Here is a 21787-nt window from a genome sequence, read left to right on the forward strand (position 1 = left end):
TGGGGTAAAGACAGTCTCTAGACCTCAGGGGAGTGTAGACTCGGAGCCTGGGGTGGAGAGTGAGCGAGAGGAACAGGAAGAGCCTGTCATTCTGACTGGACAAGAGCCATGCACTGCTACAGCAAACTGTGTGAAGAATGAAGATGAGAATGAGCAAGGAGAGAGACCTTCTCAACAAGGAGAGAGCCCGTCTCAACAAGGAGAGAGCCCGTCTCAACAAGGAGAGAGACCTTCTCAACAAGGAGAGAGACCTCATCAACAAGGAGAGATACCTTCTCAACAAGGAGAGAGACCTCATCAACAAGGAGAGAGACATTCTCATCAACAAGGAGAGAAAACAAAACCAGGAGAGTTTGTGAAAGAAGACCTCCATCTTCAGAAAAGATGGAAGAGAGTTCAGTTCCTGTCAAATGAGTTCTGGACTAGGTGGAGAAAGGAGTACCTGCTTAATCTGCAACACAGAAAAAAATGGACCAAGGACAGGAGAAATACCAGCAAGATGAGAACTTGCCAAGAAATCAGTGGAAGTTAGCGAAGGTAGTGGAAGTCTTCCCGGCTGCTGACAATAGGGTCAGAAGAGTTAAGCTGTTAGTCAGTGACACAACACTAGACAACAAAGACGCACGCATATCTCAGCCACATTATTTAGAGAGAGCCATACACAAAACGGTACTATTACTGGAAGTCGAGTAAAGGCTCATTGAAACCTTTTTTTGTTTTGGTGTATTTGGTTTGTTTAAAGGGTTCCCAATGTTTAAAGGGTTCCTGATGTTTTAAATGGTTATGTTGAAAATCACAAGTTATGTGATTGGTGGGAGTGTAAATGCAGCTGTCGCCTATAGAGGGCGCATGTTTATTTTTATATTTCATTTTATCTCATGTGACGTATCACGTCCTGTCTCACGCTCTGACTTGCCGTAGTTTGATCAGATCTGGCAGAACGTGCCTAGACATGTAGGAGAAGACAGTGCAGCAGATTTATGCACTTTATTTGTCAAAGCTAAAAGACTAAAATGTTATAACCCCCTCCCATTGAGCTGCAAGCAGGCCAAAGTGGTTAGTAGAGCTTATTCACACTTTTCGTTTTGTTTTTGTAATTCTATTGACTGAATTGTATGAATATTGACTGTTATTATTTCCTGCATTGTAGTTCTACGGTGGTGATGAACGTGATTTGCATCAATAAACAGCCATCTGTAATTAAAGAACTCGGAGTCCTCGTCGTGCATCCATGGGCGGCACAATTTGTATACAGAGCATGGACACAAGTCATACAATAAACAATAAACTGCAAAAAATAGACAAGGGCAAGATGTGGTCCGCTGGAGCACAGGACTGAGGTTTAGCTTCTTCAGTAGCCACTAGGGGTGGAACGGTTCACAAAATCGACAGTTTGGTTCGATATACGTTGTTTTTTATTTAAAAAAGAATTTAACACTCAAATCGAAACATGCTTCTCATTTATTATATATATATATATATATATATATATATATATATATATATATATATATATATATATATATATATATATATATATATATATATATATATATATATATATATATAAAGTTTACAGTGTTAGTGTTTACAGCCTTAAATAATGTTTGGCACACAAAGACCGAACTGACTGAAAAATATAGGCTACATTTGTCAAAGTATTAACTTAGTGCAAACAAACAATATGCTCAGCCAGCACTAGACTTTCTTTAACACTTTGGGTGCCGGGAACCGTCTTTAGACGTCTTTGCTGGCCATGCTAAAGTTGCCGGAGGACGCGTTACGTCGTCCTTATATCAATATTTCAAAAATCTGCGATCGGATTCATATGTCCCCTCCGCTGGCCTGAGATCCACCAGCAGGACCCACTGAGCTCTCTGGCGGTTCAGGAGCGCCATCTGGTGGCAGATCGGCGCAATCGCCAAACAGGATATGGCTCGTCACGCTACACAGTGATCGATTGGCAATAACTCGATAAACAACATGATTTGGACGTATATACCATTATACAAGCTGCGGACCGGGTAAAAATATATCCCATAATGATAAGATTTCTACTCTACGATGATCGCCCAATGGCGCGCGGAGACTGGGGTGAGTTTCAGCGTGTAACGTTACCGTCTTCGATACTAACTGCTATTATCAACATTTGACCCACATTAGATGATTGGTATAACGCTGCCCACGGAATTATAAACGCCCCCTCGCCCATCCGGTCAACATCAGATGACGTGTAGTAACTTCTAGAAGTACGTCTAGTTGGAATTTTTTATATCGCGCTGATTGCCATCAAACTGTATTTCATCATCAATATAATGCATTTGGGGCTATATATCACGTTCTGGAGAAAGCTGCAGAAAGAGATGAAAACATACTTATACATTAGACCATACTTTACTATGAATATGTGAATGAAAAAGTTTAACGTTGCTACACAATGAACAATACATATAGGACTTTGAATGGGCCCTAATAATGGCAATGTAGCAATAGAATTTAAAAAGTTATAGCCCTGCAAAGAAGGGGACTTTCTCCATAGACAAATAGCGCTGGTAATCTATGGTATATCATGAATTTAACCTTAGGCAGCCAAAGTGTTAATATAAACACAAAAAAACAATGTCAACAATGTTTAAATTCCCTGATTGTCAGTTCTTAATGGAAAGATTCGCTTGAAATTAAAGTGCAGTATTTGAAATACAATGAAAGGAATATGGCTGGATTTCTTATCAAAGGGAAAAGTGTCACTGTTATTTAAAATAAATAAATAAACAAATTAGAAGGCCAACAATATAAATTGCAGCATACATCAAACTAACACACACACTGTTTCAAAACAACACTGCTCTGTTCATTCTATTTTAAAAATACGGACATTATCTGTCTACATTTATTTAGACTAACATTTAAATATTGAGTGCAACTGTGGTGGATTCATGTAATTCGGTGAGTTGGAACTATCTATGGGTTGGGGGACCGCACGGACATTTTAGCGTCACGGACCTTCTCGACTCTTAACATTACCGGAGTTGATAACATGCAGTGGAAAAGCGGCAATAGTCCCGGTTGGAGTTATTAAACACAGTTGTATGTTAGCCTTCTTGGATGTTGAATAAACGCCCATCATTGTCTTTAAACACCCCGCCTCTCATACTCTCATTTTCTCCTCTGCTAGCTAGTAGCTACGATAACATTTCATTGGCTGTATTAGCTGGCGGGCTACCATAGTTAAAACGTGCGTTGTGTTGTACAAACCGCTAATGTTATGGCAAGATGTGTGTAGGCCTATGTAATGTTAATGGCTATGTTTTTAAAGTCGTAATGAAGATTTATATTGCGCTTGCCATTTACACAAACTGACTAGCACCTGCAGTGCAGCCAGCTCCCGGCCAAATGATTTTTTTTGCGCATCCCCTGAACCGTACAATACACAGACGCCCCGAACCGTGGAGGTCGTGCCGAACGGTGTACGGTTCGAATGCGTATCGTCGTCGTCGTCGTCGTCCCCCCCCCCTCACCTTGGCCACATAGTGCATGAATTCCAGGCATGTTGGCCTTAATGTCGGGCAGTTTCAGAAGAGACACCATCCTGAAGGATACAGCATTACCAGCATAGCCACCCTAAACAACACATAGTTGGTCTTTATATAACAACACTACTAACAATAATAATAGGAACTGTAGGAGAAATACCAACATTGTTCATATAATTCCCTGCTTCCAACACCAGACGAATGACATCGTGGAGGTCATCACAATGCAAGAGTTCTGAGAGAGAGAGAGAGAGAGAGAGAGAGAGAGAGAGAGAGAGAGAGAGAGAGAGAGAGAGAGAGAGAGACGAGAGAGAGCATCACAATCCAAGAGTTCTGAGAGAGACAGAGACAGAGAGAGAGAGAGAGCAATCCAACAGTTCTGAGAGAGGAAGATATTCAAGAGGTTTATTTGTCACATACATACCAGGGCATACAGTGAAATGCGGGTGGCCATGCCCGCTTTGTGCAATAATACTAAATAATAGACATAATAAACAGGTAATAAAATAGACATGCTAAAGTCCTGAGATAATGCAATACCAATGTTACCTACGGATTAAGGCACTGGGTCCTATGTACACTACTAAACAATACAGTTTTTACTCTATATCCCTATGCTATACTTGCTATTTCTAAACTATACAAGAACCACATCAGTTCTTTCCTTAAAGTGACATTTATTTTCCTCGTTCCTTTAAAGTGTCCTTTCCATTGTGTTTAAAGTGACCGTTTGTGTGAGCGAATGCAGAATGTGTGTTGTGTATGCTCGTGTGTGGAGAGTTCAGTGTTCAATATGAGAGAGAGCGAGAGCGAGACACACAGAGAGACCTGGAGGTCATCACAATCCAACAGTTCTGAGAGACAGGAAGAGAGACAAGAGAGACAGACACACAGACAGAGAGCAAAGTAGATCCGAGTTATATTACATCATTACCCGTGTGTGTGTGTGTGTGTGTGTTACCGTTAGCTGCGTTGATCAGGATAACAATAGAGTTCTTCATTTCCTCCATGAGAGGAAAGAACTCCTCCCTCAGAATCATGGTCTTGAGCTGCTCCTCGTAGCTGAGGACGTCACAGAGGATAGGACGTCACACACAGGAATATGTTCTTAACCCTTTCACTACCACACTACAGAAGGTTAAGCCTTATCACACTACAGACGGTAGTGTGGTAGTGAAAGGGTTAACCTGCTGTCTTGTGGCAGTGAAAGGGTCAACCTTGAAAGGGTTAACCATTTAGTTTGGCAGTGAAAGGGTTAATGTCATTTAACAAATGGACTTGTAATCCATTACTCAATATACCTGTAATCCATTACTCAATATATTAACATATTCCCTCTCAAGTTTGCCAATGTTCCTGGAGATGCTGGTTCACGCTACTTGCTTTAGGGCCTTTTATTGACAAAAAGCGCTTGGATAGAGCTGAGAAACGGGCCACAGCGTGTTCTGCAGCTCAAGATGTCGATGTAGGGTCTGAGCTTACAAGTGAAAGTCCTCCGAAAAGAACTTGGATCCAGGACAAGCCTGCCAGCTTTTGCCGGCGCTGTACTTCCAGGCTTGTGCATAATTTGCAAGAAAATGGACAAGTATGCGTGTTGTAAATTCCCCATTATTTTCTATGCTGTGTACCATTATTATTTCCAGTCAGGCACTTCTTTGGACAGCCCAAGGGTCCTTAGTCTGGTAATTAAATGCAGCGGCCATCTTGCCGCCCATGCGTTTCCATTGCTGTCTGCTTTCACATTAGTGTGTTCGTGAAGAAGTAAGTCATCAATAGCCTCCAATGTAATGTCTATGGTTGTACTATGGCATTCAATACCATAGTCCCCTCCAAACTCATAGCCAAGCTCAGGGACCTGGGCTTGAACTATGACCTCTGCCAGTGGGTCTTGGACTTCCTGACGGGCAGACCCCAGGTGGTGAGAGCAGGCAACTGCACCTCCTCATCCATCACCCTCAACATAGGGGCCCCCCAGGGCTGTGTTCTGAGTCCCCTCCTCTACTCCCTGTACACACACGACTGTGTGGCTCAGCGGAGTAGCAACACAATCATCAAATTTGCTGACGACACAGTGGTGGTGGGCCTGATCTCTGCCAACGACGAGAGGGCCTACCTGGAAGAGGTCAAGGTCCTGGCGGGATGGTGCCAGGAAAACAGCCTCTCCCTGAACGTCAGCAAAACAAAGGAGATGATTGTGGACTTCAGGAGGTCGGGGGTCAAGGACTACAGCCCCCTCAGCATCGACGGGGCACCGGTTGAGAGAGTCAACAGCTTTAAGTACCTCGGAGCCTACATATCCGAGGACCTGACATGGACCACACACATTGACAGTGTTGTGAAGAAGGCACGACAACGCCTCTACTTCCTCAGGCGCCTAAGGAAGTTCCAAGTCAGTCAGAAGATCCTTAAGAACTTCTACTCATGTACAATAGAGAGCATCCTGACTGGCAACATCACCTCCTGGTTTGGGAATAGCACTGCACAAGACCGAAGCAGACTACAAAGAGTGACACGTTCAGCCGAACGCACAATTGGAGGGGGGCTCCCCACCCTCCAGAACATTTACAACAAGCGGTACAGGGGCAAGGCTAAGAGAATCATTAAAGACTCCAGTCAACCGAACAACTGCCTCTTTGAACTGCTGCGGTCAGGCAAGCGATACCGGAGTCTCAAGGCGAGCACAGAAAGACTCAGAAGAAGCTTCTATCCCCAGGCCATCAGGCTGCTCAACGAACAATGAACACTACACAACAACAACCATCAAACGCACATAGCACACACATCCACACGCACACACTCACTTTAAACAAACACACTGTAGCACCCACTCCCCACACTTTATAGCACACACTCACTTTAAACAAACACACTGTAGCACCCACTCCCCACACTTTATATTTATTGATGAAGGATTGCACTACAACTCGTACACCTTACTGTAAATTGTACCTAAATTGTACCTCATCCCATTTCTGCTTTGCACTATATAGTATTGTACATTAGTACACTGCATAGTATTGTATATTATATGGTAACTCAGTTTTTTTACGTCTATTCTGCATAGAACATTGTACATATGTCTATACTGAACACTGTGACCTCATTTTCTACTTATAATTTACTACTCTACTCTTCTACTTCTAATTTACATGCTATACTATGTTATTTGATACTATCTTGTCTAGCACAGTCTCTGGAGCGTAACAGTAAGAAGCATTTTGTATGAAAGTATTCTGTACTTCTGTATGACAACTATTAAAGAAACTTGAAACTTGAAACTTGAACTTGATAGATGCATGTCATATGTAGCCTATATTATGCCGCTAAGTGACTTATCTTATGACTATGACTTGGTGCTATGTTTGTTCCAAGCTGCTAATTGAGCTAATGCACTGAGCTAATGCTATGCTAATGTGAATATGCTATATAGCATTGTTTCAGTTATGTGTATCTTCTAGATGCCAGCATGTTATGACTACTAAGTATGTATTCTGCTCATCTGTTGCAGAATACCACTCACTCAATATCTCACTATTTCATCCAGCCTTACAACCTGGATGAAAACACCATCATTCTGAGAGATCACTCTCATTCACCAACATATCCTAATTAAAATACAAAGGACCGTTCTGCACTCTGACCGGGGTGTGCTGTTTTGGATAAAGTGGCTCCAGTAAACAACATTACAAAACATTATATCTTCAATAATGTGACTGAAAGGCAAACGCAAGAGGGACCACCCATCACTGGCAGAAACCTTGTCTGCAGGTATGAAAAACAAGGCTAGCTTCACTAATATGAAAAATACACTATTTGATGCTGTGCTGAGAGACAGTGGACACCTACGGGTGGCTACAATTAGAAACTGGCCCCGGTAAAAATGCAATGGGTGGCACATCGAGGATGGGGAGTTAACAGTGACCTGGATGACTACAAATCCAGCCCCTGATAAGTGTGTTGCCGGTAGTCCACTGCGGTTGCAAACAAGGCAAATGTGAGACAGGAAGATGTTCCCGTGTGTCTGCAAAACTGCTATATATTTGTCAATGCCAAAACTGTGCAAATGTTTCTAAGGAAACCGAAGATATGGCTACATGGGATGACTCAGATGATAGTGGTGAGGATGATTAACATCAGTGTTGCCTGGGAAGTGTGGTCGTGGATGAGGGGTTGGGTGCAGTGGTGGTCCCACGCGGTACCACGCCGACCCAGCAGTTTTCTGAGCAGAAGTACGCACACGGATGTGTATGCGCGTGCACACAAATGCGTTCACAACTTTCACTCGACTCGTCGGGCCGTGCACCAAGTACCCGGCACTTATCCATCACCTAGTCTTTGCATAATAATAGGATACCAATAGCATAACAAAGAAAGAGAAGTGCAAAACCAAAATACAAGCCCTGTACCAATTGGTGGGAGTTTGCTTGAGCTATGGAACCAAATGGTCCCGACTGGAAGTATGAGACATTTAGCTGTGCTTCAGAAGGAAACTGTAACGTTACATTGTTAATTTAGTTTGTATTTACTTTTCTAGTTTTCAATTAAAGAAATTGTAACTACAATATTATATCTACAATTACATTTAAAACATAGTTTGTTTTTCAACCATATCTGTTGACAATATAATTTCTTTATATATTGAAGGCTACATCCTGCTACCTTTTTCAGCTTCTCTATTTCAAGGCAATATTTACAAAAACTAAAACTAGTAATTTTCTATACAAACATGTCCTACTATTTATGCATAATCAGCATCTGTTCTGTGCGCACGCGAGGGAACATGCACGTGGCGTCATTTAAACAGCGTACAGGCAGTTCTGATATTACGACTGCACCCCTGGTTGGGTGGTGGATGAGGGTGTGGACTGGGGTTGGGATGTTTGTACCTGCATTCCATTTAGTTTTTAAACAAAATAAAAAAGGTTAATGAGTAACTTATTGATTTGTCAATTGTTTTGTACATTATTCCAAATGAAGGGGATGGTGTAGTGTTTTGATTGATTAACTATCGTGCTCAAAAGTGTGTGGATCTATTATTTCTCATTATATTATCCACTGAACTGTTTTATGTGTACAACCTCAATCTTTAGAACATTTTACCATATTTTATATTGCAGGTTGGGAATCGCAAAGTAAAGCGTTTGATACAAATTTGGTGCATATCATGGAATAATTTCACATTCAAGTATACTAATGCACCAATATTTGACTCAGATGTTTAGGTACATGTGTAAATGTCAATTTCAGAGAGATTTTGTCAACACATTTCTTTATTTTTATTTTCATACATATACATTTATGGCCCCCGACAAAAGCCGGCAGGATATCTTGCAGAGAACTTTTAACCCAATGTCGATGATGGTATCGTCTATGGAAAAATGCATTCAGAATGTAGTTCCCAGACGTGGGAACGAAAATCCTTTTCTAGACACTTTTCAGGCTTCACCTTATGGCCTATCTGGAGAAGACGATAAGCTAATTTACCAAAATGTTGGCGTGTTCCTTTAACACAGGAAACCAGCAGGGGGGCGCACTATTTATCGCTTGAATGCCAGCCCTTTGGGACCGATTTTCCGATATTTCATGATTTTCGCAGAGCTATTTCTATATTCTATATTATGGCTATGAGTCTAATATGCCCGTCGCTTATCAATGACTTGCTTGCAGTCAACATGTACGAAACGGATTGTTTTTTTCATCGGTACACTTCCGTTTTATACCGTTTTGAAAAACAGAAGTTTTTGGACATTTCTTAAAAAAAAAGATTCCGCAGGAATCGCCCTTTAGTGGAATACACTCATTTCCCGTCTGATTTATGAATCGTTTTCAAATAAACGCTAGATTATCGATAGTATGTGTACTTATGCACGCTAGAGAAGCGGGCTGAAAAATCTATTATCTATGACCTGGTCAGCGCTAACGTCATATACAGTACACACATAGGGGACACGTTGTGAAATATGTGAAAAGAAACATCCGATTACCCCAATACTGGTAAAATAGATTCCTTCCCTCAGATCAGATGTTCTGCAAAAAGATTATTCCAATTCCTGATCGCCATTCCAAATATCGATCGCGTTTATTGATCCAACGTTATGTACTCGAAACGCATATTCCACGCTGCTCTGAGGATCCCCAATGAATGCAGTAGTCTCGGGTTACATGCCTGAGAAGTAAAATGTGGAATCCGGAGTTTTCTTTTCACATGCATTTTCATTGAGTCCATTCCAATGGGTGCAATACCATCCGGGAGACGATAGCCCTTTTCGAGCTCATAGACAGTCCCAATGATAACGTGAGGCTGGATTGATTTGGATATCGCTAATAAAAGCAATAACGATTAAATAACGAGTTATCTCGTCGTTGGCACTCAATGTGTTAATAGTATTCCCAGATGGATATAGTTGACTCACCCCGGTATCTTCACCAGCTGCAGCATGAGCCGGTCGGCATCCGGCAAGAGAGAGGTCCCCATGAAAGGACAGCAGCTGCTCCACCTGTACAACCACAACACTGTTACAAGCACCTGTACAAGCACAACACTGTTACAACCACAACACTGTTACAAGCACCTGTACAACCACAACACTGTTACAACCACAACACTGTTAGTGTTACAGCCACCTGTACAACCACAACACTGTTACAACCACAACACTGTTAGTGTTACAGCCACCTGTACAACCACAACACTGTTACAACCACAACACTGTTAGTGTTACAGCCACCTGTACAACCACAACACTGTTACAACCACAACACTGTTAGTGTTACAGCCACCTGTACAACCACAACACTGTTACAACCACAACACTGTTAGTGTTACAGCCACCTGTACAACCACAACACTGTTACAACCACAACACTGTTAGTGTTACAGCCACCTGTACAACCACAACACTGTTACAACCACAACACTGTTAGTGTTACAGCCACCTGTACAACCACAACACTGTTACAACCACAACACTGTTAGTGTTACAGCCACCTGTACAACCACAACACTGGCTTCAAAGCCCAGCCAGTTCCCTTGTTTAATGTCCTCCATCATGTCACTCACTGGCCTGTAGTTGAAGACACAAGTCATCATCACAGACATCTTGGTTGGCAAACTACATGATTGTAATAAGTCATAACGTTAGACATGATCAACGTGCAGTCTTTTGGTTAGTCAGTTAGTCGCTGTTTTGATGATCAACGATGGTTCCGGTAGTCCATTTACATTTTGTCATTTAGCAGACACTTTTATCCAAAGCGACTTACAAGTTTTGTACGACAAGTCAGCAGGAAGGGTACAAATCTATCAGCCGAGTAACAATGTTCAAAGTGTTCAGACTTGAGTGCTATAGTGTCGAGTGTATGTTAGTATATTAGGAAGTGTGTCTGACAGTAAGGTTATGTTTTTTTTCTCCCTCTTCATTTCAGATATTGAAAATTTCAGTCGACGGCGAAAGATTGGGTTTTGGCAGTCCCAATTGTAGTGGGAAGTTTGTTCCCCCATTGTGGGGCAAGGACCGAGAATAAGCGGCTTGTGAGGACCCACCAGAGACACAGGGACCCACACCAGAGACACACAGGGACCCACACCAGAGACACACAGGGACCCACACCAGAGACACACAGGGACCCACACCAGAGACACACAGGGACCCACACCAGAGACACACAGGGACCCACACTAGAGACACACAGGGACCCACACCAGAGACACACAGGGACCCACACCAGAGACACACAGGGACCCACACCAGAGACACACACCAGAGACACACACCAGAGACACACAGGGACCCACACCAGAGACACACAGGGACCCACACCAGAGACACACAGGGACCCACACCAGAGACACACAGGGACCCACACCAGAGACCCACACCAGAGACACACAGGGACCCACACCAGAGACACACAGGGACCCACACCAGAGACACACACCAGAGACACGCGAGGACTCACACGCTCAACCATTTCATTACCTCTTGAAGTGTTTCAAGAAGATCCCGATATTCATGCTCTTCTGGGAGGAGAGTATTGAGACCTGAAGAGAAAGACTCATCAACACATCAACTAGGGATGCTCTGCAGAGTGGAGAGACTGGGAGACCCATGTTACTGACCAGACACACTATCAGTGATGGCTGTTTACTGCAGAGTGGAGGGACTGGGAGACCCATGTTACTGACCAGACACTATATCAGTGATGACCGTTTACTGCAGAGTGGAGGGACTGGGAGACCCATGTTACTGACCAGACATTCTATATCAGTGATGGCTGTTTACTGCAGAGCAGGAGGGACTGGGAGACCCATGTTACTGACCAGTCACTCTATATCAGTGATGGCTGTTTACTGCAGAGCAGGAGGGACTGGGAGACCCATGTTACCGACCAGTCACTCTACAGTATATCAGTGATGGCTGTTTACTGCAGAGCAGGAGGGACTGGGAGACCCATGTTACCGACCAGTCACTCTACAGTATATCAGTGATGTCGGTTTACTGCAGAGCGGAGGGACTGGGAGTCCCATGTTACTGACCAGACACTCTATATAAGTGATGGCTGTTTACTGCAGAGCAGGAGGGACTAGGAGACCCATGTTACTGACCAGTCACTCTATATCAGTGATGTCTGTTTACTGCAGAGTGGAGGGACTGGGAGACCCATGTTACTGACCAGACACTATATCAGTGATGACCGTTTACTGCAGAGTGGAGGGACTGGGAGACCCATGTTACTGACCAGACACTCTGTATCAGCGATGGCTGTTTACTGCAGAGTGGAGGGACTGAGAGACCCATGTTACTGACCAGACACTCTGTATCTGTGATGGCTGTTTACTGCAGAGTGGAGGGACTGGGAGACCCATGTTACTGACCAGACACTATATCAGTGATGACCGTTTACTGCAGAGTGGAGGGACTGGGAGTTCCATGTTACTGACCAGACACTCTGTATCAGTGATGGCTGTTTACTGCAGAGTGGAGGGACTGGGAGACCCATGTTACTGACAAGACACTATATCAGTGATGACCGTTTACTGCAGAGTGGAGGGACTGGGAGACCCATGTTACTGACCAGACACTATATCAGTGATGGCCGTCAGAATGTATTATTTTATATAACAAAAACATAGCGCTTACAGCACCAGTGTCCTGCGAGGTGGACGCTCACCTGCGCCTCCTGGGCAGAGCCGTCCCGGTTCCTCAGGTTCCTGGAGCTCCGGTTCCTCTGCAGGCCCGGCTGGCGCTGATGATGGTCCTCGTGACGGAACAGCTTCTCCATGGACTCAAAGTCCAGCTCCACGTTCTTATTCAGCAGCCGAGGTGTGAAGACATTCTGTTCCCCCGGAACACTCTGGCAGCAGGGGATCCAGTTGAAGCTCTTCATGTGCAGAAGTGGGCCTGCACCTCGAGAAGGAGGGGGGGAGGGGGAGGAGGAGGAGGGGCAGGGGGGGGGGGGGGGGGGGGGGTACACCGATGGGGGAGGGGGTGGGGAAGGTCCGGCAGCCTTTATAAGCTCCATCAGCATCGACACGCTTCAGATCTGAGGAGACATTAAAAATAAAGATTATACTATGGCTGGGCGGCGTAGCGGAGATTGCGCTCGTCACCAATGCAAGAGGCTCCGGTCTCGAATCCCGTGTCGGCAATGCCTGCGGCTTGGGCCAGTCGTCATACTATCTCAATTGGCAGAGGTAGCGGGTGGAAGTCGATGGGTGGGGATTGGACTTTGTGGACAGCGACTCCTACAGGTCGGTTGGGTGACACCTGCACAGCAGAGACAGGAAGTATCGGGGGCAGCGTGAGCCTCCCACGCGTTACTCCTCGCCACTGAGAGTCTGCGCTGTCTGGTGAAAAGACGAGACAGGCTGCCTCCTCGTGTACCGGAGGGGACACGTGATGCAAGGCTTCTATCCTCACTACAGCTGACCAGTGGGGGGCATATGCGAGCAACGTTCAAGACAGGGGAGAATTGGAAACACGAAATTGGGATGGGAGAAAAATTTAAAAATAAGGAGAAAAAGTGGATAAAAAAAAAAGATTATACTATGGCTGCATTTATATAGAACAGCTTTTACTCAAAGCGCTTTACAACCGATGCCTCACATTGACACCGACGGCGGAGAAAACCATGCAAGGTGCCAACCTGCTCATCAGGAGCAATTAGGGGTTATTAAGTGCCTTTGCTCAACGATACGGAATCGAACCAGGAACCTTCCGATTACCACAAACCGCTCTAACTCCTGAGCCACTATCGCCCCTAAAACGTACAACCAAAAGTATATTAAAAGTACAACCAAAAGTATACAATGTCCATTGTCGTTTCAACAATCATTCTGCACGTTCAAATCCAGACATTTATGTTATTTAACCAGGCAAGTCAATTAATATCAAATAAATTCTTATTACCGTACAATGACAGCCTGCTGAGAAGACAAAAGGACCTGGTGAGAGGACAAAAGAACCTGGTGAGAGGACAAAAGGACCTGGTGAGAGGACAAAAGGACCTGGTGAGAGGACAAAACTGACCTGGTGAGAGGACAAAAGGACCTGGGCCCTCATTCATCAACGTGTTCTACGCACAGATCTGTGCTTACCCTGTGCGTACGATCATTTCTAAGCAAAGAGTGGGATTCATCAATTTCGATTTGAACTTGACTCCGTGCTTACATCTACGCACAGGTCAGACCAGGCGTACCTGGCGCCCAGTGGTAGAATATATTATTACAACAAGGAAATGAGCTTCTGTGCATAATAACACTGGCATGTTCTGTACGAACCGTAGTTCATTATAGTTCATTGTAAAATAGCAACAGTAGTGTAATTATGGTCAAAACCCTATAAATAGCATTTGGAATAATAGATCTTTCTCTCAGAATGAATGCAGCATGGTTTATATAGCGTTATCGGAATATACGGGGTGTAGGCTACTGACTGACTGCGCTCCGCGTAGCTTGATTGATTGATTGATTGAAAAGTTTATTAACAGATTGCAGAATGGGTACAGTACAGTACAGCTCAGTACATACAATTGTTAATTGGGGATGCAGACCAACTTTCGTCTTGTTTACATCAGGGTCCCCCATTTTCAATTCATCATAAATCATAAAGCTCAACTCGTTATTATTTTGCGCAGACCGCAGAAACACGGGAACGTTTTGATTATATTTAAAAGGCTTTACGTTAAACGAAACAAGTGGAATTTCGAAGCTGTAAGCAGAATACAAGTCATATGAATATAGTGTTCTTCCCCCTTTTTACTGTATAAGAAAGAATAGAAAACGCATTGCAATGACACCATGAGCCTCAGGCACATTAAATAATTTCAGAATTAAATGTTTCTTGTCAAATGAGTCACCTGCTCTGACCATTTATTTAATGTTAGGCCTTTTTTACCCAATTGCCTTTATGAAGTTTAATCACATTAATTTAGTTCATGAGTGCCTTGTGTGCCTCTGGTGAGTTGCTGCCACACAAAATTCTTCTCAATCTACAACGGGATGTAACAAATTTAACACCTTCACCAGTGCTCAGTAATATGATGGTCAATGACCATCAGAAAGCCTTTTGAATGTTAAAGAGCACCAATCGTGATTTTATTTTTCACATAATCTCACACATTCAAAAACCCTAAACAGTTTTGCACACATTAAATTAGTTTGAGAGTTATTGAGAGTCAATTAATTTGCATATGACCACCAGTGATGTCGTCTGGCACATTAAATCATTGTGTTTTTTTTTGTCATGTAGATGGACAAAATAGCAATAATGGACTGCTGCCTTATCATTTCACTGAGCTGTAATTGACACAAGACCTAGGATTGTCCTTGATGACATCACTGGTGGCCATACTCAAACTCATTTACTCTCTCAAACTAAATGAATGTGTGCAAACCTTTAATAGTGGAACCTATTGCAATGAATGATATACAGTAATCTCAAACCTGATGATGAAAACTGGGCAGACTAATTTATTTGATGAATGCCTGTAAATGGGCTATACTCAGGGGTGTAAAAAGTACCCAGAAATTATACTTAAGTGAAAGTATGGGTACTGTCTCAAAATCTGACTCAAGTAAAAGTCAAAGTATCTGGCTAAAAACACACTTGAGTAAAAGTAAAAAAGTCCTACTTTTAAATGTACTTAAGTACTAAAAAGTAAAAGTAAAAAAAAATTTGGAAAGGGATAGACCAGGGGTCTCAAACTCATTCCATCATCGGCCAAGTTTTCATTTTAACTATACATTGCCAGGTGAGTTAGTTGAAGAGGTGAGCCAATTAGTGAAATCATCAGCTGGTGTTTAGGCAAGGCTGGAATGAAACCAAGCATACACTCTGCCCACAATGGAACGTGTTCTGTGATAGACCATGCTGAAATGAAAGAACAGAGGACACTTTTTTTGCATTAAAATTATTTAATGCACTTCTCCATTGAAGGTAAACTAACGTTCACATCACAGCATGAATAATATCACAATATTAAAGACCGAATGGTGTATCCTGAACAGGCATGCGTTCTTCATGGGACGGGGTTGCACTCCGTGCCACCCCAGATAAGTACTCGCTATTTGCATATCAATAGCGCCGGTCGTCAGGTGTGTTAAATACGTTCTCAGATACATTCACACCTAACTTGTTGTGAAGACATGTGTTACATTCCATTCGTAGAGGCAATTAGGCACTGTCTTTAGTCTGTGCTCAAGCGAGGGGACATTAAATGCGCATTTGCGGGAGCGCGCGTGCACGTGGTGCGTGCAACCCCCGATGATTTCAATAACGCACCACTGATCCTGAATAATATCACAATATTAACCACAGCATACTGGATTAGCCTGAATAATATCACAATATTAAAGGCAGAATACTGGAGTACCCTGAATAATATCACAATATTAAAGACGGAATAATGGAGTACCCTGAATAATATCACAATATTAAAGGCAGGATACTGGAGTATACTCTGAATAATATCACAATATTAAAGACAGAATACTGGAGTACCCTGAATAATATCGCAATATTAACCACAGCATACTGGATTATCCTGAATAATATCACAATATTAAAAGCAGAATACTGGAGTATACTCTGAATAATATGACAATATTAAAGACAGAATACTGGAGTACCCTGAATAATATCACAATATTAAAGACGGAATAATGGAGTACCCTGAATAATATCACAATATTAAAGGCAGAATACTGGAGTACCCTGAATAATACCGCAATATTAACCACAGCATACTGGATTATCCTAAATAATATCACAATATTAACCACAGCATAATGCAGATTTTGTACTCCAAGTGAATGTCGTTTAAGGCACTGGCCAAAACATTGAAAGTATGGTAGCCCTTCAGTCTTCTGCAGCAGAACGCATTTCAAAGCTTTCAGTTTTGATCCAGTGAGCGGTTACCCCAATGAAACTTCTTCGTCGGGCTGTCCAGCAATCTGTTGTTGTCGCGATCCATTCAACTTCACTCATAGCAGCAGTGACTTTCTCGTTCATGGTTTGAGCAGCTTTGCTGATCTTCGAGCGGACAGTGGGCCTCGTAATGACGTTAGTGCTTGGTCGCAAACCATTTATCAGGTTTTTGAATGATGGCAACTCAACAACACTATAAGGTTGGAGTCCTTGAACTATGTATTTTTTATGTAGATAGGGCCATGGATGCTCGTCTTGTCCATCCACGCCGTCGCAGACCGTTTTGTCCTCTTCATCACTCATTGTGGCCTTATATGTCTTGTCACTCTGACTGTCTATTCTTCTGATAGCAGGTGTTTAATCAAAGATCCCCGCTTTCTAGTCTTGCACAAGGACCAATCAGCATGGGTATGGGCGGGTTCATTTTCCATTGATGGGGATTTGATTGGCTGTTTACCTGCGGTCGCAGGATTAATAACGTTAATGTTAGTTTGGCCAGATAAACAATTCAAATATACTAATTAAAATGGTTGGACCTGCGAGATTTGTACTTTGTAGGTCTGCATTTTAAATGTAAGGAGTAAAAAGTATGTTTTTTTTCTCTGAAATGTAATGGAGTAAAAGTACAAAGTATACAAACCTAATAATACTCGAGTAAAGTACAAATCCCCCAAAACAGTACTTAAGTATTGTAATGAAGTACAATTACTCAAGTACTTTACACCCCTGGCTATACTTGAGCAATATTATATGGGGCCATATTTTGGAAAATGGGCTTTGTATGGATTTGGCAGTCTGAAATGTAATTTAGGCGCTGGGGGGGAATTGCATAAGGAGGCCTAGCCCCTTTCGTGACTGTGATACACGCCAACAAGGTTTGGCCGAGTGAATCCACAGTCCCTTGCTCCCCCATAGGAAACCACCCTAGATTTACTCTGAAGAACTGGTCCGACACGAAACGTATTTAAAATGTTTATTAGCAACGCCAAGCTTTCAAACCATTGCGATTCTCTGTCCAAGACCCTTGTGCAACTGAGTACCTTTGAAATTTCTCTGCGATATACTTGTATAGCGAACGTTTCGCGTCAGACCAGTTCTTCAGAATAAATCTAGGGTGGTTTCCTATTGAGGAGCAAGGGACTGTGGATTCACTCGGCCAAACCTTGTAGGCGTGCATCACAGTCACGAAAGGGGCTAAATGAGCCCTACTCCTTGCCATTGAGTAATACTGTTACTCATTTTACTCTGTATTGTATATTGACTGAACATTCCTTTACTTTTTATTTACTTCTTAATTACTTTTTTTACTTACTTTATTTTACTGTATGTAGCACACTCTCAGGGGCTCATACAGAAACAAGCATTTCATCATAAAGTATTCTGTATTTTATGACAAATAATAAACAAACTTGAGGGTTTGAAGCCTAAAGCTGTTCAGAATGATTGCCCTTGGTGATGTCACAAGGGGGGGTACAAGAAATAAATTAAACACTCGAATTAATAAATTATCTGTGCTTTTTGGAGCCATACTCAAACTACCCGTTTGTAAATATTTTACTCTTGAGTTACTCTGTGCCAGATAGTGAAGGACATAATTAATTTAAAGGAACTACACTTGAATGCTGAATAAAACGACATGGCGTATACGACTATAGAGAAGGAGCTCCATGATGCAAGTGGAGAAACTTTGTTGCTGCCCTATGCGCCAGCCGGCGTAATGGGAGATAAGTAAACACTTGAATGCTATCTTCCCCCAGAGTCAGATGAGAAGATTGATATCAATTTAATTTCTGTGTGTCAGTGTTGTCTGTTTTCACTTTTGATTGAGCTGCTCCCTATATACTGATTCCAGTCCTTGTGCTAAAATAGGCTAGCATGCATGCACTCTCTCCCTGTCTCTGGGGCTGCTGGACACAGACACTAGATGAAAATGATATCAATCGTGGCAGATGGCAATTAAGTGTTCCTTTAAAATGTGTTGTGTACTGTACTCACCAAAGCATATTCAATAAGAGAGTAGCTGGGAAATAATCTAAATTTGATTTCATTTGACATTTCATTTGCAAAACACAAACGTTCCACAGTTTCAAGGAAGTCCTAAAACAATTTTGAAAAAGTACATAATACAGATTGATTGATTGATTGATTGATTGATTGATTGAAATTTGTATTAACAGATTGCAGAATGGGTACAATACAGTACGGCTCAATACACACAATTGAGGATGCAGACCAGAGAAACATCAGGGTCCCCCATTTTCAATTAATCATAACATGACATACAGAGATAGACAGTACTGCTACATATTTTTTTTTTTATCCACTTTTTCTCCCGTTTTCTATTTTTCTCCCATCCCAATTTCGTATCATCCAATTCAACCCTCCCCTGTCACGAACGCTGTTTCTTGCCTCCCACAAGCCGGCTGCAATGTGGACTAAGTCATACATAGCACAAGTCCCCTCCGATACTTGAGGTAACAGCAGTCGCATCTTTTCACCTGCACAGCGCGATCTCTCAGTGGCGAGGAGTAACGCGTGGGAGGCTCACGCGCCCCCCGACACATCCTGATTCTACTGCGCAGGCGCACCAACCGACCTGTAGGAGTCGCTGTCCACAACGCCCGATCCCCACCCATCAGTTTCCCACCCTCTAATACAGCCAATGTGTATTAGTACGGACGACCAGCTAAACTGAAAGCAATGTGGAGCGCTGGGTTCGAACAGGCGAACCCAGCGTCTCCAGTATTCGTGGCGAGCGCCTTGCCCACTACGCCACGTAGCCGCCCACAGTACTGCTACATCTATACATTTATGACATACCAGATTTACTTATACAGTACTGTTTGTGATACAAAAATTGTCTAAAAAAAGAGAGTATATACATTTGACGGTAGGTTAAAGTATGTCCCCTTTAACCTTTCCATTTCTAATCCTATTCTGTCACAAATGGGCTACACACACTTAATCCAACCGACAGGTCGCGACAACAAGTCAACAACCTGATGCAACCTGAAGCAACGGGTGGGGATTAGACCTGATCAGCAGAGTACAGCAACTTGCAATGGGCCTGGTCTAGAAGATACACTACACGACCAAGGTACGTACCCATGTACATGTCAAAATACTTCCCAAAGGTCAGTGAATACCACGATCACAACACCAGAGGGAGCTCCTCAAATCATGTTAAACCCAGATTCGGCTCAAACAAGGGACTAAACACGTTTAGCAATTATGCTACATCAATGTGGAACGCCCTACCCACAGTGGTAAACGAATGTGAATCACTACCCACTTTCAAAACCATTCTCAAAGAACACCTACGGGAGACTGCAATTCTGTAAATGTCCTAACCCAACCCCCTCCAATGTACAGTAAATGACCTAGTATGGTTTTGTCAATATTCCAATGTATAGTTTTGCTTGTACAGTGTCCCCCCCCCCCTCCTACCCACCCCCCCCCCCCCCCCAACCCCACCCAAACTCCTCCAATGTACAGTTTTTACGTCAACTCTCTTTTCTGGACTCTTTTTGTATCACAAACAGTAGGCCTACTGTATTTGCAAATCTGGTATGTCATAAATGTATAGATGTAGCAGTACTGTCTATCTATGTCATATATGTCCTGATTAATTGAAAATGGGGGACCCTGATGTAAACAAGACGAAAGTCTTTCTCTGGTCTGCATCCCCTTAACAATTGTGTGTATTGAGCTGTACTGTATTGTACCCATTCTGCAATCTGTTAATAAAGTTTTCAATCAATCAATCAATCAATCAATCAATCAATCACGGGCAGTTCAAGTGATGGCAGTCAACAACCTGATGCAACCTGAAGCAATGGGTGGGGATTAGACCTGATCACGGGCAGTTCAAGTGATGATGTCAAAGCCGCTCAACACCAGCAGCAGACAGACAGACAGTGCTGCTAACATTTGGCGCACTGCCCCTTTATCAATGTAGTCCAAACAAAGCGTGTGTGTGTGACAGCAGCCCAGCCGCACGGAAGTGGTTGGGTTCGGAGTCCACGTTAGAAAATGTGAGGAATCATGAGACTTTATTATTATTGACGTTATTATGTTTTAATCTTATGAGTTAGTTAGTTCTCTCAAACGCGGATTTAGTTCATATCGGTTTTTGGTTTTGTTTTAGAGATCGCATCATCACAGTAGTAAATAGGTCGCCGGCTAGCTGCCTATAGCCTTGGCAGCCATGCCTTCTTCTTCTTATTCAGAATTGAGGAAAACCAACCACTTTTACTACTTCATCAAAATCACCTTAAACATATACTCAATGCTGTTCTCGGTAAGTCTTCATTTCTCTTTGTTTACATGGGGCACGTTGACCATAAATACGTCTGAGGCTTCAGAAATGGCAGCTAACACCGTTAGCCACCCGGTCGTCGCCGTTATTATTAGTGGGACGCTGATAATAATATCACACACCGACTGTAGTAGCGTTTATCAATTGTTTCGTCAATTAGCTACGCCTTTCATTATTTTGTTCACACAGAAACAAAGCGTGTCACGTCGTACATTTAAAGACATTTATGATGGAGAGGAGCTGGTGGAGAACGTTACACTGACAAAGGGCTGCTGTGTCTGTTGGTGCAGGGCGTTGGAGCCAGGTTTTAAAGGGATGCTAACGTGGTGAGGGATATATATCTTTGCCGACAAAAGATGCAGGCCAGGGGCCCATATTTGACTCTTTTTGTATCACAAACAGTACTGTATGTGTAAATCTGGTATGTCATAGATGTAGCAGTACTGTCTATCTGTATGTCATGTATGATATATGTTATGATTAATTGAAAATGGGGGACCCTGATGTAA

The 21787-nt window shown here is 42.8% G+C and overlaps 1 protein-coding gene across 1 annotated transcript in view; it reads left to right on the top strand.

Moving 5' to 3' along the window:
* The first annotated feature begins 20948 nt into the window (after positions 1 to 20948).
* The window catches only part of LOC311223110 (tetraspanin-15), a 59008-nt gene continuing 58169 nt past the window's right edge, over positions 20949 to 21787 (top strand). Inside the window, exon 1 of the mRNA XM_084307857.1 lies at positions 20949 to 21260. Coding sequence (XP_084163983.1) covers positions 21168 to 21260 — 93 coding nt within the window. The 5' untranslated portion in view covers positions 20949 to 21167. The remainder of the gene's footprint in view (positions 21261 to 21787) is intronic.

Source organism: Notolepis coatsorum (genome assembly GCF_963971535.1).
Source record: "Notolepis coatsorum genome assembly, chromosome: 2".
Lineage (NCBI taxonomy): Eukaryota > Metazoa > Chordata > Actinopteri > Aulopiformes > Paralepididae > Notolepis > Notolepis coatsorum.